This window comes from Narcine bancroftii, chromosome 2, assembly GCF_036971445.1.
Source record: "Narcine bancroftii isolate sNarBan1 chromosome 2, sNarBan1.hap1, whole genome shotgun sequence".
In the NCBI taxonomy this organism is placed as follows: domain Eukaryota; kingdom Metazoa; phylum Chordata; class Chondrichthyes; order Torpediniformes; family Narcinidae; genus Narcine; species Narcine bancroftii.
This window is the reverse complement of record NC_091470.1, coordinates 157,505,254-157,524,669: the sequence shown is the minus strand read 5'-3', so window position 1 is coordinate 157,524,669 and position 19,416 is coordinate 157,505,254. Positions and strand designations below refer to the sequence as shown.

At 42.9% G+C, this 19,416-nt stretch overlaps 2 protein-coding genes across 8 annotated transcripts in view; one reads left to right on the top strand and one right to left on the bottom strand.

The window, feature by feature from the left end:
* Nucleotides 1–1,389: 1,389 nt before the first annotated feature.
* Nucleotides 1,390–4,853, top strand: htr6 (5-hydroxytryptamine (serotonin) receptor 6). Its single transcript, XM_069918817.1, has 3 exons — nucleotides 1,390–2,121; nucleotides 2,967–3,125; nucleotides 3,966–4,853. The coding sequence occupies exons 1-3, from the start codon at nucleotides 1,390–1,392 to the stop codon at nucleotides 4,419–4,421; spliced, it is 1,347 nt and encodes a 448-aa protein (XP_069774918.1). The 3' UTR covers nucleotides 4,422–4,853.
* Nucleotides 4,854–5,162: 309 nt separating this feature from the next.
* The window catches only part of tmco4 (transmembrane and coiled-coil domains 4), a 93,165-nt gene continuing 78,911 nt past the window's right edge, over nucleotides 5,163–19,416 (bottom strand). For all 7 annotated transcript variants that reach the window (XM_069918798.1, XM_069918800.1, XM_069918802.1 and 4 more), the window contains one exon: nucleotides 5,163–7,902. In XM_069918798.1, coding sequence (XP_069774899.1) covers nucleotides 7,555–7,902 — 348 coding nt within the window. In that variant the 3' untranslated portion in view covers nucleotides 5,163–7,554. The remainder of the gene's footprint in view (nucleotides 7,903–19,416) is intronic.

Below are 19,416 nucleotides of genomic sequence, written 5' to 3'. Positions count from 1 at the left end.
TGATATTAATCCATGGGTAGGAAGCCGCTAGCACGTCCATCAAGGCTGACTCTACTCATGACAAATGGACATTATGGTTATTCTGGACTAACCTATTCTCAGCTGCCTGCACATTAAAAAAAAATCCCAACATTGAATTTTGAAAGGGCACAAATCAGACCAGCGGAACGGAACAAGATTCCATTCTGATGTTTACATTTTTTTTCTCTAGAAAAGACCAGACACTTAAGCAAGATCCTGGAGAGAAGTTAGAGGTATTACCCTAGCTTGAATAAATCACCGGTGAAGTGATATCGACAAGAGGAGGGGGATGAGAAGGTTGGGTCTATGGAAGGTTCACCCAGAGTGGGGCAGGAGGTGCTTGGTGATGAAGTAGGTGAACTGTTTAGGGTCTCTACATTCCTTTTGCAGTTTCTGCCTGATCTCCTTGGAAAACCATGGGATGCTCAGTGCCTATAGATGCTCCTTGTAGACTTTGAGCAGACATGGATCAGCGACTTATGAAGATATTCCAAATGATCAAGGAATCTTTGAGATGGATCCATGAGCTGTTTACTCTATTCTGGAAATCTATGAAGCATGCTTGGTGACAGCATGTGGACAAGGTGAGTTGCCTACACCTGGTTTAGTAAAGATGAACTGACTGGATGATTGTAAACCCATTTCCTTCCTTAAGGAATCAGCATCCTTATCAGATCTAGTCTACTGAGTGACTCCAAACTCACAACGATTAACGCACCAGTCTACTGATGGGCATCTAGAGATGGGAATAGTCAATGGTCTTGTCAACGATGAAATATTACAATTTAAAGAGTAGAGGAAATGGAGTCGTTTTATTCATATTGAGTTGTGGTTGGCTGCTAGGTGATGGGGGACACCGAAACTGCTCAGAGTGCTCATCTTCGGTCGACTTGTGCCGAACTGGACACCACCCCCCCCCCCCCCCCCCCCCCCACGATACCTGAACTCGTCCAGACCCCAGAAAAGGACGGCTTCGGGAAGAAAATCTTTCTTTCGGAAGGTTCTCATTAACAATTCTCTGTCACTCGTTCTCCTTCGCGTTACCCAACGTGTGAGACAGTCGTGGGGGTGGAGGTGAGGGCAGGATGGATCCTTTGGGCGAGTTAGCTGCGGATTTGACCAGGGATTTCACGACCTTTGGGGCACACTGCTGTTCAGACGCGCTCAGGGCTGTGGTGGGCATGGATGTCCGTTCTCTGCGCGTCACCATCACTTTTTTCTGTACTCGATGCTGAGCCGCAGTTGCAATTGGAAATCAGGAACCGAGTGCAGTTTCACACAACGTGTGACAAGCTCCAACTGTTGCCTGCGTCTGCCCCGTCACGCTCGACCATTGCCATCCGCTGCGGCGCCCCGTCGGCAGTTCACATGGAGAGGGCAGCGTCAGCCGAAGGGAACACCACCGAGCGACAGGAGCTGGCGGCCCCGGAGGGCAGTGCGTGGGTCGCAACCTTCCTTTGCCTCATCATCTTATTGACGGTCACCGGCAATTTCCTTTTGATCCTGCTTACTTTTACGCAGCGTTCTCTGCGCAACATCTCCAATTACTTTCTCGTCTCTCTCTTCATGTCCGATCTCATGGTGGGGTTGGTTGTGATGCCCCCGGCCATGTTGAACGAACTGTATGGAAGGTGGGTGTTGGACGGTGACTTCTGCTCGGTATGGTCGTCCTTTGATGTGATGTGTTGCAGCGCTTCCATTCTGAACCTGTGTGTCATCAGCCTGGACCGATATCTCCTCATCACCTCTCCCCTAAAGTACAAGCTGAGGATGACTTCCAGCCGAGCTCTCGTTCTCGTCTGCACCACTTGGACACTGGCCGGCTTGGCATCTTTTCTACCCATTGAGATGGGGTGGCATGAAATGGACTTTGAGAGCCAGGTGTTCAATTCCACAGCCGAGGTGGAGGTGCCGGGCGCTCAGTGCAGACTTCTGGTCAGCCTGCCCTACGCTCTCATAGTTTCGTGTCTCACCTTTTTCCTGCCTTCGGTGGCCATCTGCTTCACTTACTGCCAGATCCTGACGGAGGCCAGGAGACAAGCCGTTCAGGTAGCCACTCTGACTAACAATGCGGCCACCACTTCAGATGACCCCCCACAGGTAACCGAGTCGCTGCGAATAGTGGATGAGTTAGCGTGAGCTCTGGGTGTTCTCGCTGAAAACATCGGAGAGAAGGGAACAGGTGGGGGTTGCGGGAAAGGGACACCGATTGTCCCGTGGAACAGTCCCGGCCTCCCCACAGGAACGTGATGAACAATCCGAGTAAGGAGGTTAATGATTTTTCGTTTACCGCTTTCACAATGCTGGTTATATTCAGTAGCCAACTGTGAACCAATGGTATGGGAGCAGGAGTACAGTAAGGACACTTCACTTGGAGGTTAGTTCTGATAGCAACCTCGGACGCGTGAGCGTTTGCTTTCAGCACCTCAGACAGCGCCCTGGACTCAGGGGCTGACGCCCAGTCCCGACCACTGGAAAAGCCAAGGCTGGTCCGTCCCAGGTACAGGAGACGGTCCACATGTAGAGCGGGGACCAGGTGCAGAATGGAGATTGGCCAGATGTGGAGCAGGGACCAGGTCCAGAAGGAATCTAGGTCCAGATGTACAGCGGGAACCAGGTTCAGAATGGAGGTGGGGCCAGATGTAATTTGGGAAGTTACCTTTCCCAGGAGCGTGCATAATTTTGTTCAAAGAAATTTATAAAACATCCAGCAGTTTCTTTTTTGGGAAGATTTGCCTAATCTTCTCAGGGTTTTAATTTAAAAAAATTACAGCACTAAGTAGGGATTTAATCTCCTTGCTGGGAAGCCCCACCCTCCGCCCTTCTGATCCCCTCCATCCCAGAATTGAGAGTTACACTCGTAGGGAGGACGTGATTGGATTTCCCTTCTTAAGTGCCCGCGTTCAAAAACGCAGCGTTCAGACTTTCGTCGTTCTTATTTGCAGGTCGGGGGAGCCCGGAATCCATCAGCGGGAGGAAATGACAGTAGAAAATTCACCACCACACACAGTAAGAGAGCTTTGAAAGCCAGTCTGACTCTGGGAATTTTGCTGGGAATGTTCTTTGTAGCCTGGCTGCCGTTCTTTGTGGCAAATGTTACGCAGGTGAGTATTCATCCTGGCAGGCGAAGGAGAATCCACTCTCCACCTGGCTGGAATCTCTGCACCTGCGACAACTCTCGCTTCAAAGTTATTCCGTGGCCTCTTTAACCCACTCAACATCCAAACACTTCAATGTGACCGTTGGCCTCCTACATTAAAAAAAAACATTAACATCCCATTCCTTAGATCTGCGTTTCTAGAGTCGTGAACCAAAGCGCCGAAGTCCCCAAGCAAGCAGTGACGTACACTATTCCTGGAAACATGGCACTCTTCCACAGAAATTCATCCCCAATCAAAATGATTGCCAGTCCAAGCCACTGAATACACAAGCCTTTGTTCCTTGCATATCTGCTAGTCTATGCATGTACCTGCCTGCCTTCGTGCTTCGATCTCGCATTCCTTTGCTGATCTCTTCCTCATGCATGTGAACACAACGACAATGCTTCTGCCCTATTCTCGCCTGCGTCCGCCCTTGTCTCAGCCTGTTTCTACCTTCCTCCCCCACGCACATAATGCATGTTGCCTGGAGAGGCTGCTTTAAGATAAAGCCCTTCGTGGAACTCGACGCTCAGTACACCAAGAGATTCCACATTTTCCAAGTCTGTCATTTCTGACTTGAAAGGTTGGCTCTGGGACTTTCAGTTGCAAAGAGATCATCCCACTAGATACAATCTCCGGGAACAGTCCACCCCATTGAACGCGATGATGGCAGTGGTTCACCCGCCCCCTCTCCAATTCCTTGTCTCCCGTTGGGTTTCAGGGACTTTGATGAATATTATGGTTCTATCAAGTGATAAAGGAATCACAGGCGCTATTTTGCCTTTCTCCCTGTCTGTCCCTCAGGCGATTTGTGACTGCATCCCTGGCTCTCTCTTTGACGTTCTAACCTGGCTTGGCTACTGCAATAGCACCATGAACCCCATCATCTACCCTCTCTTCATGCGAGACTTCAAACGGGCCATGGCCAGGTATCTTCCGTATTACCGGCGGTGGTTGGAGAGGCGGCCGAGTGTGGTGTCCTTCACTGCGAGAAACTCCAACAGTGGGCCGCGGCTGGGCCTGACTCTGAGAAATATGTTGGCTCTTCTGCCAGAAACGGATTCGGCCAAATCTACTGTGCAGCCGAATGACCATACCCTGCCTCTGGGCCTCCCACAAGAGAGGACTGAGGGCAGGTTCAAGGACACCACTGGAATGGATTCACTGCAACTTTTTGATCTGGAGCAGACTGATCAGGAACTCCACTCAAACCAACTGAACACCCCAATGGGGTCGATATCCACGCCTCAACTGCAGTGAGATCAAGTGGATGTCCCTAGTGGACTAGAATTGAGAGACCATCAGTTGATTGGAGATAGCCACTATGAACCCTAAAATGTACTGGAGATAACAGACCCTTAATGCTCCACGTGGGCTGTTGTAGAGAGACAGTCTTAATGGAAAACGTTCCATTGGTTGGTTTCATCTGGGTGCTACCCCTATAGTTGCACACTCAAAGTGTGCATGTGAACAAAGTAATTCGGTTCATTCATCCCTCAGATCTCGTGAAGCATAAACAAGCCTCCTTGTGCAAAAATCGCAGTGTACACAGCAGGGAGGGCAACACATGGACAGGACAGAAAGGGAAAACACTGGAAACCTACACAAAACCAGGATAACTAGCCAATTACTGTCTGGAATTAAAACAGAAAATACACGTCAGGAAGCATCTGAAGGAAGAGAACCAGAGTTAATGACTTTAAAAAAAAAATTCAGAAATGCTTGGAATTTTAAATAGCATTTGTAAGTCACTCTTTGATACTCTGTTGTTCACATAGTTATAAGTGATGTTACACAGATTTGTTATTTCACTCTTGGTTTTAGTTATGTCAATTATTTTTGCCCTAGGTGCATGAATAACTCATATAGCCCGGTTAGCAACTTAGTGAGGAACATTTGCCTGTTCCAACCTGACTAATAGTGTCCACCACTCACTAGCAACACTGCACTAAAGGAGATCAGAGAGTCACTGGTGAGAGAAAATAATTACAAATGGTCACATGAAGGTGTTAAACATTTTAAATGTCCATGATTGTTTCAGAGATGAATCACTGATATTGCAACACAACACTCCAAAACATACCCAGTCATTTACAATAATTGAGGCCAGTCTTCTTACCTTCATTACCTGACCTCACCTCATTTGCTTTCACAGTCATAGATATATTTCTTCGAATCCCACAGGGGTGAAGGGGTTTGTGCTTGAGGAGGCAAAGGTAACGTTTATCATCATCCTCTGTGTGATTTCTCATTTTAATTTTCATCCCTCTTTATGCACCATCACATCTGGATTGTTATTGTCCATCAAAATTGTACATGGAGTAATGCACATGGAGGAAAACATTACATCATCTTCAAAATATCCAATGAGAGCTCAGACCTCAGAAGCATGAGGCAAACCAAAACAGAGAGATGAAACAAGGGTGTGAAATCATTTATAATTATCCATCTGTATAGTTTAGGTTAGTGCAGACCTTTAACCTTTGGGGTGAGCGGCATAATCCAAAATATCCAGCAATCTTTCTCATCTACTCATTCCAAAAATGGTTCATCGAGGATAATTAGGGAAACCACAGCAAGGATCCGTTCCTGAGCACAATGAGGTCAGTGTAACCATGGGTGAACAGGAATGAGGAAAAGATTACAGATGAAATGACAGACTTCCCTGGTGAATTGCTAGAAAGAGCCCTTCAGAGCTCGAGCAAATTGTACAGCCAGATCAGAACTTTTTTTAACTACACCTCCATGTAAACACACAGTATTGCATCTATTCTCTGGAATGTCAGATTGGTAACGTGCAATGAAAGCAAATTACTCAGACTTTAAAATCCAAAGATCCAAGCAGTTATTTTAACCATCAGTTCATTAATTTTGTTGACAATGTGATCTTATTTCTGCACAATGTATCCTGCTATCCGCTCTTACAAATATTGAAATGTTCCATTCTCTCTTTCCTAATACCTTAATGCTCTATTTGTTTTCTCACTGACATTTGCTTTACTCTCTCATCTACGCTGTTCTCCTACTCTCGCTGATATATTTTGTTTCTGTCTCAATAACATTAGTATGTCATTCTATAGCAGACTATATAGACACACACACTGTCTGCTACTTGCTTCATTGTACATTGATAACATTATTTTTCATGCTTTCTTACACTGATATTAGAAGTAACTGGAATTCCTTTTCAATTATGGTGTCTCCTACCCTCTGAGATTTAATATCTCACCTTTACAAATTGTTAAACAAAAAAATCAAATGCTGTAGTTATAGTTTACACAAAAATCCTGGAGAAACTCAGCAAATCACTCAACGTTCTTTATGTAGCAAAGATAAATAACCAACATTTTGGGCCCAAATCTTTCATCATGAAATGAGCAAAAAGCTTGCAGATGCCTGAATAACAAGGTGGGGTGTGGGGCAGTGGATATGAGTGGAAGGGCAGAAGAGAAAATAAGCTGATAGGGGGAGGGGATAGGTCTTTGAATGAAGAGGGAAGGGGGTGGAGAGCTGGAAGAAAGGAGACAGAGGAATGGGTAAGAGAGGGAGATGGGGAGTGACCTAACGGAAACCAATGTTAATGGCATTGATTAGAAAGCACACAGACGGAATATTTGCTAGTGGCCTCGGTTTGGCAGTGCATGAAGCCATGGACCGACAAACTGCTATTTTGCCTGTTCAAGTCAGAAATTTCTGAAGTTCTTTTCGCACCTCTTCTTTGAAAATACCAATTCATGGTGTATGGCTTCCTTCTGGTTCCTAACCCGTGTTTATTCCTCAAGTAAACATAAATGAATATTAGAAGAAGGTTTAAGCAATACAAGATTACAGTCAAGGCCTCACAACCATAAACTTGGATACTTTTTCTGTGACAGCAGACTCATTGGATTTGAAGAATTTGATAGATCACAGAGGGTTGTGGATGAATGATTAAGAATCTGACTTAAAGGTCTGTTCTTACGGAATCTAAATAAGAACCAGCTGACTCAGCACAGAAGGGGTTAAATTGATCCTGAAACCTAATTAGAATCTGTAGGGAAGGAGAGCCCTGGGTTACAGATGGCAAGAGGTTCCTTTGTGTGAGCAGCTCACTTCTAATACAGCAGTGTTACAACAATTAAATAATATTCCAGTCCAAAATTAAATTACATTAGTTAATTAATACATTAGATAATTAATAAGGCTTTAATAGAGAAGGTGCACAAATCACCAGTTGGTCCAATCTCCCACTACAGCAAACACAGTGCATGGAAACTACATTGATTCCCCTGGATGTTCAGTTGGTTATGCATCAATTTAACTCAGTTTGCTGAAAATACTTGATGCCAGATTCCAGGACTACCAGATTTTCAATATTTAATTAACATTTTTCTTGGTCAGGTGCTCCAAAAAATTATTCCTGATCCGTAGTTCTAACTTCATCAGGAGAAAGCATGGATTGTTCCACTGAGATCAAACCTTCTGCACCAGGGGAATGATGGCTTGTTTCTGGTGTCTCCACGGGGTCACCTTCCAACAAAGAGTCAGAGGACCCATAAATGGCTATTTGTGACTTGTTCGATCCAGCAGACTTGATTTCTGAATTATCTAAAGGCCCCTCTTCTTTATTTGTACATCTCTCACCTGGGTTAGGACTGGGGCCAATATCCCATTTGTCTTCGAGCCTACAATCCTTAGTCTTCACGCCTACGGCCTTCAATATTGTGTCCATTTGCTTCATGTAATCTAGATGTCCATTCACCTGAAAATCAAAAAAAAAATCAGCAGATGAAAAACTGGATGCTTTCCTATCATGGTACATCTACTCACTTCCCAAGGTAATGTGAACCACTTATTTAAACCCAGAGAAACTCAGCTGCAGGTGCTGCAGTGGCAGGGAAGGGATCCCAGAACCAAGCAGAGATGCCATTATTATTTCAAAATTGTGCAGTACCTAACATTAAGCCTCTTCCTATGTGCCAAATCTGGACCATTTCAATTCAATTCCACCTATTACTTCCTGCATGTGGGACTGTGCTCCTCTCCCTGCTCCCCCCAACCATTTTATTTTGGACACCTACCTTCATTTTGTCAAACCTTGACGAAGGGCTCAAGCCTGAAACATTGGTCATCCATCTTTATCTTTGCTACATAAAGTACACTGTTTGACCTGCTGAGTTATCCAGGATTGTGTTTTTACATGGAGAAACCATTTATTTTGTTATTGTACTGGGCCTACAGGTCTACTTGGAAGTCCAAGGAAAAATTTCTTGACCCACCCCCCCACACCCATGACAGACTGGCCTTCCATGGGTGGTAAATCTGGTGTAGACGAGAGACCTTGTTTCAAAAGCTTATTGGTTCTACACCAATTAAAGCCAAAACTTTTGTTGATCGGAAATGGTGGGCAGTGTTACCATTTATTTTGGAAACACAACTCTACTTGAGTAAAAACAATTGCTCTTTATTGGTTTAAGAACAGAGTAGCAGAACAGAATCCAACATGAAGTTACAGTCCAAGTTGTGGGGGGGGGGGGGGGGGTGGAGTGGTCACATCAACTCTTATATAATTAATTCACTATTAAGATATAATCAAGCGCCTTGGAACAACTCGCAAATTAATTGCAATAGAAAGGAAAAAGTAATAACAATTTAATGAGACAAAATCATCAATAAATTGTATGATTATTTAGTTCCTATGCATCCTGGGAAATGTCCTTTTCCAAAGCAATGATTCATTTTGGGTCTAATTCCAGGATATTGGATTCTTGCATCTCACATATTGTGAACTGATACAGATGAGACTGCATATGGAGATCAGCAGATCATTGAATCATAGGGACAGTGCAGCAGAAAACAATTTTGTCTTCATAGGACATCACAGAAAAGCTTTTATTTAAAAAAAAATGTATTTATTGGATAGCTATTGGCAGTGACATTCCTCGGCTAATTTGCTCTCCCTCATCCAATGATGAGTTATATTACGTTCTTTCTTGTGCTATTCTCCTTTAAACGGCATCCCCTTATTTTGAACCAGGAACGGTCCCTAGTGTTTGTTCACAAACCAGGAATGAATTAACTCACTGAGTCTCTGTTAGTTAACGCACCGAGTCTCTGTCAACTCTCTGAGTCCCCTTTTTACTTGTTTCAAAATATATGATCTCCTCAAATTACTGTTACCAAAATGACCATCTAATGCCAACTGCCTATATTTTTCAATAATTTCTTCGCTCTATCCAGTGCCATAATGGGGACCTCCCAGTGGCCAAGAATTTTAATTCAATGCCTCACTCCCACACCCACATGTCTGTCCATGGCCTCATGCATTGCCAAACCAAGGCCACCTGCAAATTGGAGAACAACACCTAATATACTTTCTGGACACTCACCAACCAAAAGGCATTAATGTAGACTTCTCCAGTTTCCCTCTTTCCCTATCCCTCTGTTTCTTTTTCTCCATTTTATTCAGTGAGCTATCTTTCCCTCCCCATCACTTCCCAGATATTTTTCTCTTCTGCCATCCCACCCTTATCCACCTATGACATCCTGCCTGTGCCCTGCCCCTGCCCACACCCCCCCCACTACTTTATTCAGGTGCCTGTCTGCTCTTTGCTCATACCTTGATGAAGGGCTTGATTATATATTTTTGCTTCATAAAGAACGCTGCACATCCTCATGAGTTTCTCCAACACTTTTGTGTATTGTATTTATCTATGTACACATTCCTGTATCCAATCCATTGGCTTGCATTAAACTTTCAAGGTTGTTAAAGGTAATGTCTATGCTTTCTTCAATAATGCAAACAAGTCCCTTTAAATTCCTGCTGCAAGTTAATTAAAGTACAATTTGTATTTGTACAGCCTGAAGCACAAAAAACTATCCAAGATGCTGGATAAACTGTATTGAGAGAAATGACAAAAATATTTAGTTAGCTCAAAGTGCTTCTTAAGCCAGAGGGAAACAGATGAGCAGGAGTTTAAATCTGAATTATTAAGTGCTTTTAGAGGCCATATGCTGAGTAGGTTGGATAGAACTGTATAGAAGTTCATAAGCTGAGAACCAGAGGCCAGGTAAAACTGGTAAAGGCTATAGGTCAATTGGACAAATTGGCAAAAATTTGTGGGGAAGAATGAGTCCTGAATTTGATCAGATGGGGTGCAGGGAACAAGGGCAGGTCAGTGAGGAGGGAGATGTATATTGAGATTAGCTAAATGTAGGTCAGAGAAGAGGAGGTGCATTTGAATCTGTATAATGGAAATTGTTTTCGTAAACAAGCAGCATTTTGCATAAGTATTGTGTTACTAATTTGAACTGTTCGCAAAACAATGATGCATCAAAATATTCAGTATTAATTCAGTGGTTCTACTGAATGATATTAAATAGCCCCCTCTTGCAATCCGTAATTGAAAGTAGCACAGAAAATGAGAAACAAATGTGTTGGATTAGAACTGGTCACATCAGCTGCTCTCCTCCAGCAGAGTGTTGGCTCCAACTCGCACATCCCTGTGGAAATTCTGAGAACAATCAATGATACATGAATTTCAACTGCTGATTTTCTTGGCCTATTGAAAACTTTGAGAATCTATAAACTCTGCTCTGTCAGGAAGGTTGTGAAAAACAGAATGCCTCAAGAGGGAGGAATAAATCCTCAGCACAATTTTTTTTTAAACATACAGTCCATATAATACCAAAGTCAAAATGTGTTTTAATTCAAACACCATGCTCAAAATAAACAATCATGACTATACATATAGTGCATGGAATGAGAAGCAGCAATATTTTCGTAAATATCTGCCATCTTGTGACAATAAATGTGACATGAATGACTTGGCAACCTCATAGAAACATTTTCTTACATAGAGTAAAAATCCTGAAATCTGCAGAGGGATTAGGTCGGTCCAGATTTTCTGATTTTACAGATTCTCGGGTGGTACTTTTAAAATTAAAATTTAAAGAGGATAAACAGGTAAATTTTGATAATTTATTGACAAAACATTTTTTCATGTAAAATACAAAAAAATTTTTTTTCTTTTCTCTTACATTTTCACGACTCCTGCGCGGTCGTTTGTTGCTGCTGTGCCTCTGTGGCACTTACACAAGCACTCACACAGAAGCCGAGAGTTTTCAAGAAGTCTGGGTTCTCGGATGGTCCAGAGTTTTGGACTTTTACTGTACTTGTGAAAAAGCGTAATCCACTGAAGTGTTCTTGGCTGACAATTGGATTGATTTGAGTTAGTCGTTGGGAAATGCTGCGCTGATATTTTAATTAGCGTTACAAATAAAGGGAACTGGAACAATCTTTGCCTGAGAACAGAATGGGGATAGGGAAAGAGCGAGATTAAGGTAAACAAATATCCACCGGGATATTTTGTTGTTGGCACTTTTGGATAGGGAGGGTAGGGGTGGGGTGGAGAATTGGTGTTTGCTGATAACAGGGAGTCAGGATGTAATTGCACAAATGTGTATTTAGGACTTAAAAACATGATTGAGTTCAGGTTGCAGATTTACCCATCATTGTCTGGCTATGAAGAGGGTAGATATTACCTGCTCAGCTGAAGGAGGAGACTAAATGGTTGGTGTCAAGTCTGTAGATGAAATGCAGGAGGTAGAGTTCATAAGATTCATGAGCAAATGCAGGCCATTCAGCTTGTTGAGTCCACCTGCTATTCCATCATGAGCTGATCCAATCTCCCACTCAGCCCCATTCCCCTGCCTTTTCCCCATAGCCCTTGATACCCTGACTGTTCAGATACCTATCAATCTCTGCCTTAAATACACCCAATGACCTGGCCTTCACAGCAGCCCGTGGCCGCAAATTCCAGAGGTTCACCACTCAGTTGATACAGAAATTCCTCCGGATCTCTGTTTTAAATGGGCACCCTTCAATCCTGGTTCTGCCGTCATGTCCTTGATTCCCCTACCATGGGAAACAACCTTGCAACATCGACTCTATCCAGATCTTTCAGCATTCTTCTGAACCCCAAGGAGTACAGTTCAAGAGCCATCAAACATTCCTCATGTGGTAATCCTTTCATTCCAGGAATCATTCATGCAAATCTTCTCTGAAACCTCTCCACTGCTAGCACATACTGTACCCCGTACTCCAAGTGAGGCTGCCTCACCAGTGCCTTATAAAACCTCAGGATCACATCCTTGTTCTTATATACTATTCCTCTAGGTATAAATGCCAACATTGCATTTGCCTTCTTCTTCACCAACCTGGAGGTTAATCTTTAGGGTATCCTGCACGAGGACTCCCAAATCCCTTTACACCTCTGAATTTAAGAATTTTCTCTCCATCACAAATAAGTCTGCCTTTCATTCCTTCTACAAAAGTGCACGACCATACACATTCTAACATTGTATTTCATTAAGCAACTTCTTTGCCGATTTTCCCGATCTATCCAAGTCTCTTTGCAGCCTCTACATTTTCTCCTCACTACCTGACCCTCCACCGATCTTTGTATCAACTGCACACTTTGCCATTTATACTGAAATTCAATCATTTATGTACAACATAAAAAGCAGTGGCCCCAACACCGACCGAGCCCTGTGGAGTCGACCAGAAAAGGATCCCTTTATTCCCACTCTGTTTCCTGCCAATCAGCCAATGCTCTACCCATGCTGGTATCTTTCCTGTAATTCCATGCGCTCTCATTTTGTGAAGCAGCCTCATCACGTGCAGCACCTTGTCAAAGGCCTTTTGAAAGTCCGAATACAAAACATCCACTGCATTTCCTTTCTCTAGCCTTCATGAATGGGTAGATGTGAAATGGTCTGGCAGAGAAAACAGAATAGATAAGGTAGATTGTACATGGCTTGAGCAAAGAATGTTTTCAATCATCAATTAGTCTGAAAGAAAAAACACTGAGGATTGCCACAGGGACAGAGATTGTGATGACAGTTCCAGCGAGGCATGCAGACAAGCTGTTCTACGCAGACTGAATTGTATTTCCCCAAGCTGCCATATTCATTTCATTACCTTCGCAAAACAATCTAGTTGGAAAGTGCTTTAACTTCCTGTGTGGTTCTAGAAATAGGTAGCAGGTTACAGTTATTCAGCATATTTCATCCTATATTTTCCATCTTATACTAGGGTACATATGACTCAAGAGGCCACAAGAAGGAACATTTATGACTTTGTCAACTTTACTGATAGGTTAGTGACTAGCAGAAAAATACAACTATTTTACTGTAAAAATTCCCATTTTCTGGTGAAAAAATATTGTGGAAAATAAAAGGGTAAAAAATTACGGAAGTTTAATTAGCGCGCATTGCCATTAGTTCTCCATTCATGCAACACGCAGCCTTAAACAACAGTAAAATTTGCTTATCCAGCATCTACCAATCTCCATAGGTGCCAATACAAGGGGTTTTACTGTATTTCTCCAATAATTTCTGTTTTTAAAAAGGGATCGAATCTTTGACTTCAGTCTTTTTTTTAATCTAACACTCCCAGAGCCTTCAGTTGTTGCTGAGATGAAATGCCACAGGCCTGGATCAAAGTCTTCAATGGACAGTGTAAATTGGCTACTGAAGCAGACACCCTCATCGACTTTGTTCCATAGTGATGGTTAATATGGAAAAAAGTTCAGAAAACATTCAGCATCGAAACATGTACATTCTCTGCTGTTAAAGTTAACAATCTATTTGTTTTGGAATTCTAGTTAATTTAGGAAAAACTGCAGAACCTTTTAAAAATCTGTCATTGCTTTCACCAGCTTATGGGTCAAGACCCTTCATCTGTGGCAGTCATCTTCGATTACGTCATATACTTGATGCCTTAAATTAGTGGGACTTGATTCTACACTTGGCCGTAAGGTTCAGCCCAGTCTGTTATCTGCTCTTGCCCTCTGTAGCTCTGGTGTTCCCCTTGGTGTCATCAGTCCTTCACCTAATAACTTGTTTGTGTAGTTCCATCTCTCGTGTGTTATCATGAACTGTGTACACCTCTCACTTGGTGCCCTGTACCATGTGGTTCAGTCTCTCGTCTGCAGCTCTCTGCTCTGTTTAGCTTCATCTCTCACCTTGTGTCCTGCTCAGTACAGTTTTCTTTCTCACTTAGTGCCCTGCTCTGTGGAGCTTTGCTTATAGTCTTGTGTTCTGAACTTTCATTGAGTGCCCTACACTATGAGGCTTCCAATCTGTTGCCCTGCATTGTACACATCTATGTTGGATGTCCTGTCTCTGCAGCTGTTTTTCACCTGACATCCTGCATTATACATCATCATTCATCGGAAACCTCCAACTCTTCGTTTCATTTTGCATATTCTTCAACACTGCATTCTCGCTGGATTGAAATTCCAACTCACTCTTTCCAAGCTGTTGCTCAGTAAGTCTTCCCTTCCTTCCTTCTAAAACCCCAGATGATGTCATTAATCACTATGTTCTGATCATGTCGTCATCTTTCCTACCACCTTACACCTTGGTGGTGTCTTGCAGCGAAGCAATTGCTCCTTCACCAGGTGTCTTTCTCTGAAAGGCCATTCAGAACCCAACTGTACTGTCGGAATCAAGTGGCTGAACAGCGAATTAACTTGATGCTAAATAAACCTCAGAACAAATGATTAGAGTAGCAGCTGAGGTATGAATATTAAATAAATCACTAAATTTCATGTGTAGGGGCAGCGCGGTTAGTGCCACGTCATTACAGTGCCAGCACCCTGGGTTCAAACCTGGCACTGTCTGTAAGGACTTTGTACATTCTCCCCATATCTTCTTGGGTTTTCCTTGGGTGCTCTGGTTTCCATTTAAAAAAAAACATATGGGTATTGCAGGTTCATTGGTGTATTTGGGTGGCACGGGCTCATGGAGCAAAAGGGCCTGTTATCGTGCTGTACATCTAATTTTAAAATATAATTTAAAATTATGGCCTTCTAAAAGAGAAAAAAACCTTGGCTCAAAGGCATTTGTAAGGGAATCTGGGAATCAGTTACATCTTTCTGTTAATTTACTAGTTCCCACAGACTCTGGATTAAAAGGACTTCCATTCTGCTTTTCATTGCCAATACCTATAAACATTTCAGAAGTAAATTTATGCCCATGCACCACCCTCTTTCTGCAGTGCTTAATTCAAGTGCTCTAAGCTGCGATGAATGTCCCTAGTTTGGTGTATTTAAGATCTAAATATCTACACACCAAAAAGTGCCTTTGATATCTTTACAAGAACAGAATTCCACTCTGATATATTCCCCTGTGGCCCTTGGAGATTGGTCGGCCTGTAGAATGTTCCCTTTCATTATTTAGCTCTTCTCCCAAGTGTAAAAAAAGATGGTTTTGTATATGGTATTCAGGGATTTATTCCATGTGAAATCAGTTTTACACACGCAAAATGCAGGTGAGCAGCTATCTGCTCATCATTTAGAACTGGTTGTTGGTACTGTGCCCATTTCAAGCCTATAATAAGAGAGCAAAAACAAAAGTCCCTCTCATTAACATGAGTTGAGAACTCACATTGTAACCTCAGATAGATGGACACTCAGAGCAACATTTCAAGCTCAAAGTAACAAAACAATCAAAGCTAAACAAACACAAGAATCACGTTGGGGTTTTTATGCACAAAAGCCGTGTTATCGCCTGCTCAAGTTGAAAGAAAAAGGCAAATTTACCTTTTATATAGAAGATGGAAACTTGGCTCTTTTGCTGGCTTCTCAGGGCCAAAGGGCCGGGATGTGTGGGATCTGCCCCACTGACAGGAACCCGCATGTCACTGCCTGACAGCCCCCCCACCCTGCTGCCTGACAGCTCTGCTACGTTGCTGGCTGACATCCCCTGCCGCCCCGCTGGCTGACAGCCCCCGTCGCCCCGCTACCCGACAGTCCTTCTGCCTGATAGCCCCTACCATCTGCTGTCTGACAGCCCTCCTGCCTGACAGCCCTCCTGCCTGACAGCCCTCCTGCCTGACAGCCCTCCTGCCTGACAGCCCTCCTGCCTGACAGCCCCGTTGCCCCATAGCCTAACTGCTCTGTTGCCCCACTGCCTGACACCCCCGCCCCACTGCCTGACAGCCCCGTCAGGAGCTGGTGGCATGAGAGAGCATGGTGGAGGAGGGGCTTGAAGGAGTAGGCAGCGTGAGGGAGTGGGGCAGGGAAGCGGCGAAGGGAAAGGCTGGCATGAGGGAATGGATGGCGTAAAGGAGCAGGCAGCGTGAGGAGGGGGCGGAGTGAGTGAGCTCCACATGCCGCTCTGTAACACCATAAAGCTAATGCAATAAGTTAAACATAAAACTAATGTAGCTAATGTCCCTGAATGTAAAGCCCTGCAAAAGATAGTAGACACAGCATATCACTCCCACCACTGAGAAGATCTACAGGGAACAATGTTGTCAGACAGCAGCAGCAATCATCAAGGATCCACACCACCCAGCACATGCTCTGTTCTCGCTGCTGCCATCAAGCAAGAGGTGTAGGTGCTACAAGACTCGCACCACCAGGTACAGGGACAGCTGCTACCCCTCCACCATCAGACTCCTCAATAATAAACTCAGAGACTTATTTAAGGACCTACTTGTGCACTTTATTTATTTTTCCTCTCTGTATTGCAGTTTGTTTACATTGATTTGTTTACATGTGTACATTGTGTATAGTTTTTTTTGCACTACCAATAAGTGGTAATTCTGCTTCACCCTCAGGTAAAAGAATCTCAGGGTTGTATGTGACATCATGTATTTACTCTGACAGTAAATCTGAAATATAATCTCATGGTAGGATAATTTTAATCCGTGAAACAAACTTTAATAGGACAAAGAAAGTAAATACACTTAGATAAGGATACCCAAAGCAAAATATTAATTTCACATCCAAAGCCAACATGTGAATGTTCTGGTAACAGAAATCTAATGCTATTAATGTCAGACACACAGGAGACTGCAGATGCTGGATCTGAAGACAAACACTATGTCCTGGAGGAACTCAGTGGGTTGAGCAGCTTCTCTCCGGAGAAAGTGAACGGTTGACATTTTGAACCCAAACCCTTCAACTGGACTGAGGGGTTGGTGCAGAAGCATAGTAAAGAAGACAGGGTGAGGCAGGGACCCATGCGAGATTGGTAAAATGTGATGGACAGCTTTCCTTTTCTGATCACCCATTCTTCCCTGTATGGCTCATCTTCCTCCACCTGACCCCTTTGTGTCTCGACACCTCTGCGTCTGTCCATCATATTTTGCCACTGCCCGGTAGGCCATTCTCCTGCGGGGCTCCTGCATTATTCCTCCCATCACATCATCTTTACACTGCCTCTGTACTAACTTCCCTCAGTCCTAAAGAAGGGTTTGGGCTCAAAACATCAACCAATCTTGTTCTCCTACTGATGCTGCTTGAATATAAAATCACAAGGCTGGACACTCAGCAGGTCAAACAATGTATTTCAAAGTGCAAAGGTAAAGATACATTACCAAAGTTTCAGGCTTGAGCCCTTCATCAAAAGTTGAGCAAAATGAAGGCAGGCTCCCAAACAAATGGTGGGAAGAGGGACAGGGGAAGGAACCCACAGCAGGAGGTAATAGGTGGATATAGGAGGGAGGTCACACCAGCAAACAGGGGAAGGAAGGTTGGCTCTGTGAGTGGAAAGGGAAGATGGTAGAGAGCTGGAGGACCAAAGACAAAGGGAAAGGGAAAAGGAGGGAGAACCAAGAGTAGGCTAGCAGAAACTGGAGAAGTCAATGTTAATGCCATCTGGTTGGAGAATGCACATTCGGCTGCTGCTCGACCTGGTGTGTTCTTCCAGCAGAGTGTGTTTCACATCAGTACACTAATGTCATGGTAACAGGAGTCTGGAAGCCATTACATTTAGCTTTCAGTAACTGGACCTTTGAGGACATGAACATCATTGAAAAAGGACGAACAAAACCAACACATTAACCTCACAGTTACAGGACGTCAAAAACTGACACACTTGACCTCACAAAAATGGGACACTCACAGCTATCTCCATGTCCAAGAATAATTTTCCCTGTGTTCTCAAGGAGACAGAACAAACTGTTTCCTCTTGCATACACACAAAAAAAATGCTATCAGGAGCTAAACCAAATCTTTACAGCATCTCATTACAAACAGATGGTTTGCATCTCATCTGCAGCTTATGAAAGCTTCTGCTTCTCCACAAATAAACAGATTCGACTTGGATGTGTTTTTTTCTGAAAATTCAATAAGAACAAAACAAAATTTTGTCTTGGCAGCTAAAAAAATATACTACATGAACACATCTAAGTGCATAAATTCTTCATGTGAGTTTGGACATATGCTTTGTGGTGAGCAGTAAATTCAATTGGAATGGAGCCATTTTTATAAATAACAGAATGATTGAAGTACAGAAAGAGGCCATTTGACCTGTCAAAGTTGCAAGAGCAATAGAGCTGGTTCCACTTTCTCTTTAGATACTTATCCTGGTCCCTTCTGAACACTGCAATTGAACCTGTCTCCACTACTACCCCAAGCAGACCGTTCCAGATTCTAAACACTCATTGTGTAAAATTATTTCCCTTCCGCCACTTTTGGTTCTTTTTCCAATTACCTTCAGTCGATGCCTCTCGTTCTTGTTTCCTCCAGCAAAGGGAACAGTTTCTCCCTATCCAAATGCACCCTACATGGCTTCAAGTATCTCCATCAAATCTCTTTGAAGCTTCCTCCTTTCCAAAGAGAACAATCAATGCTTCATCAAATCAGTTCATCCTTGGAATGTTTTTGGAAGATCACTGTTTAAAACTCGCTTTGATGCCATAGAAATATAAATTTTGAAGAAGTATATTTTGCAGAAGAATGCCAACAAAATAAAGAGATGATCCTATTATGTAACCTTGATTAAAGGGAGGGGTTAGATTAGTATTAGTTTTATTTTTTTTAGATAAGTTGATCATATATGGTTTAATTATGATTGTCCTAGACCATAACAATTACTTAGATTTTATACCAAGGTATGATGAGTGTTGGTATAATGTAACTCAAGTGGTTTATATTTATAATTATTTTAACAAATAATGTCAAATTAACAGTTATGGATGAAATTTGTTGTAAATTGCATTTATATTAATTATATTATATGTTATGATATCCCTTTGATATATTAGTAGAACATGTATATAGGATTATTAAGTTAAACTCAATAAAAATATTTTAAAAGAAAGATTTAAATCAACTCCACAGTAACAGTGGTAAAGATATAAATTCTGCAAATTGACGTCAGCATGAATCTTTTTAAACGGAAAATCAGGATGACGAAAAGACTGGTTGAGGGATTGATCATCCTTTCCCTTTGTGTTAGTTAATTGATTTAATTATGA

Excerpts from the sequence above, each read along its gene's own strand:
- htr6 (XM_069918817.1), top strand. The coding sequence starts at position 1,390 with ATGGAGAGGGCAGCGTCAGCCGAAGGGAACACCACCGAGCGACAGGAG. Across the intron at positions 2,122-2,966 it reads CTTCAGATGACCCCCCACAG|GTCGGGGGAGCCCGGAATCC; the intron begins GTAACCGAGTCG and ends TCTTATTTGCAG. Across the intron at positions 3,126-3,965 it reads TTGTGGCAAATGTTACGCAG|GCGATTTGTGACTGCATCCC; the intron begins GTGAGTATTCAT and ends TCTGTCCCTCAG.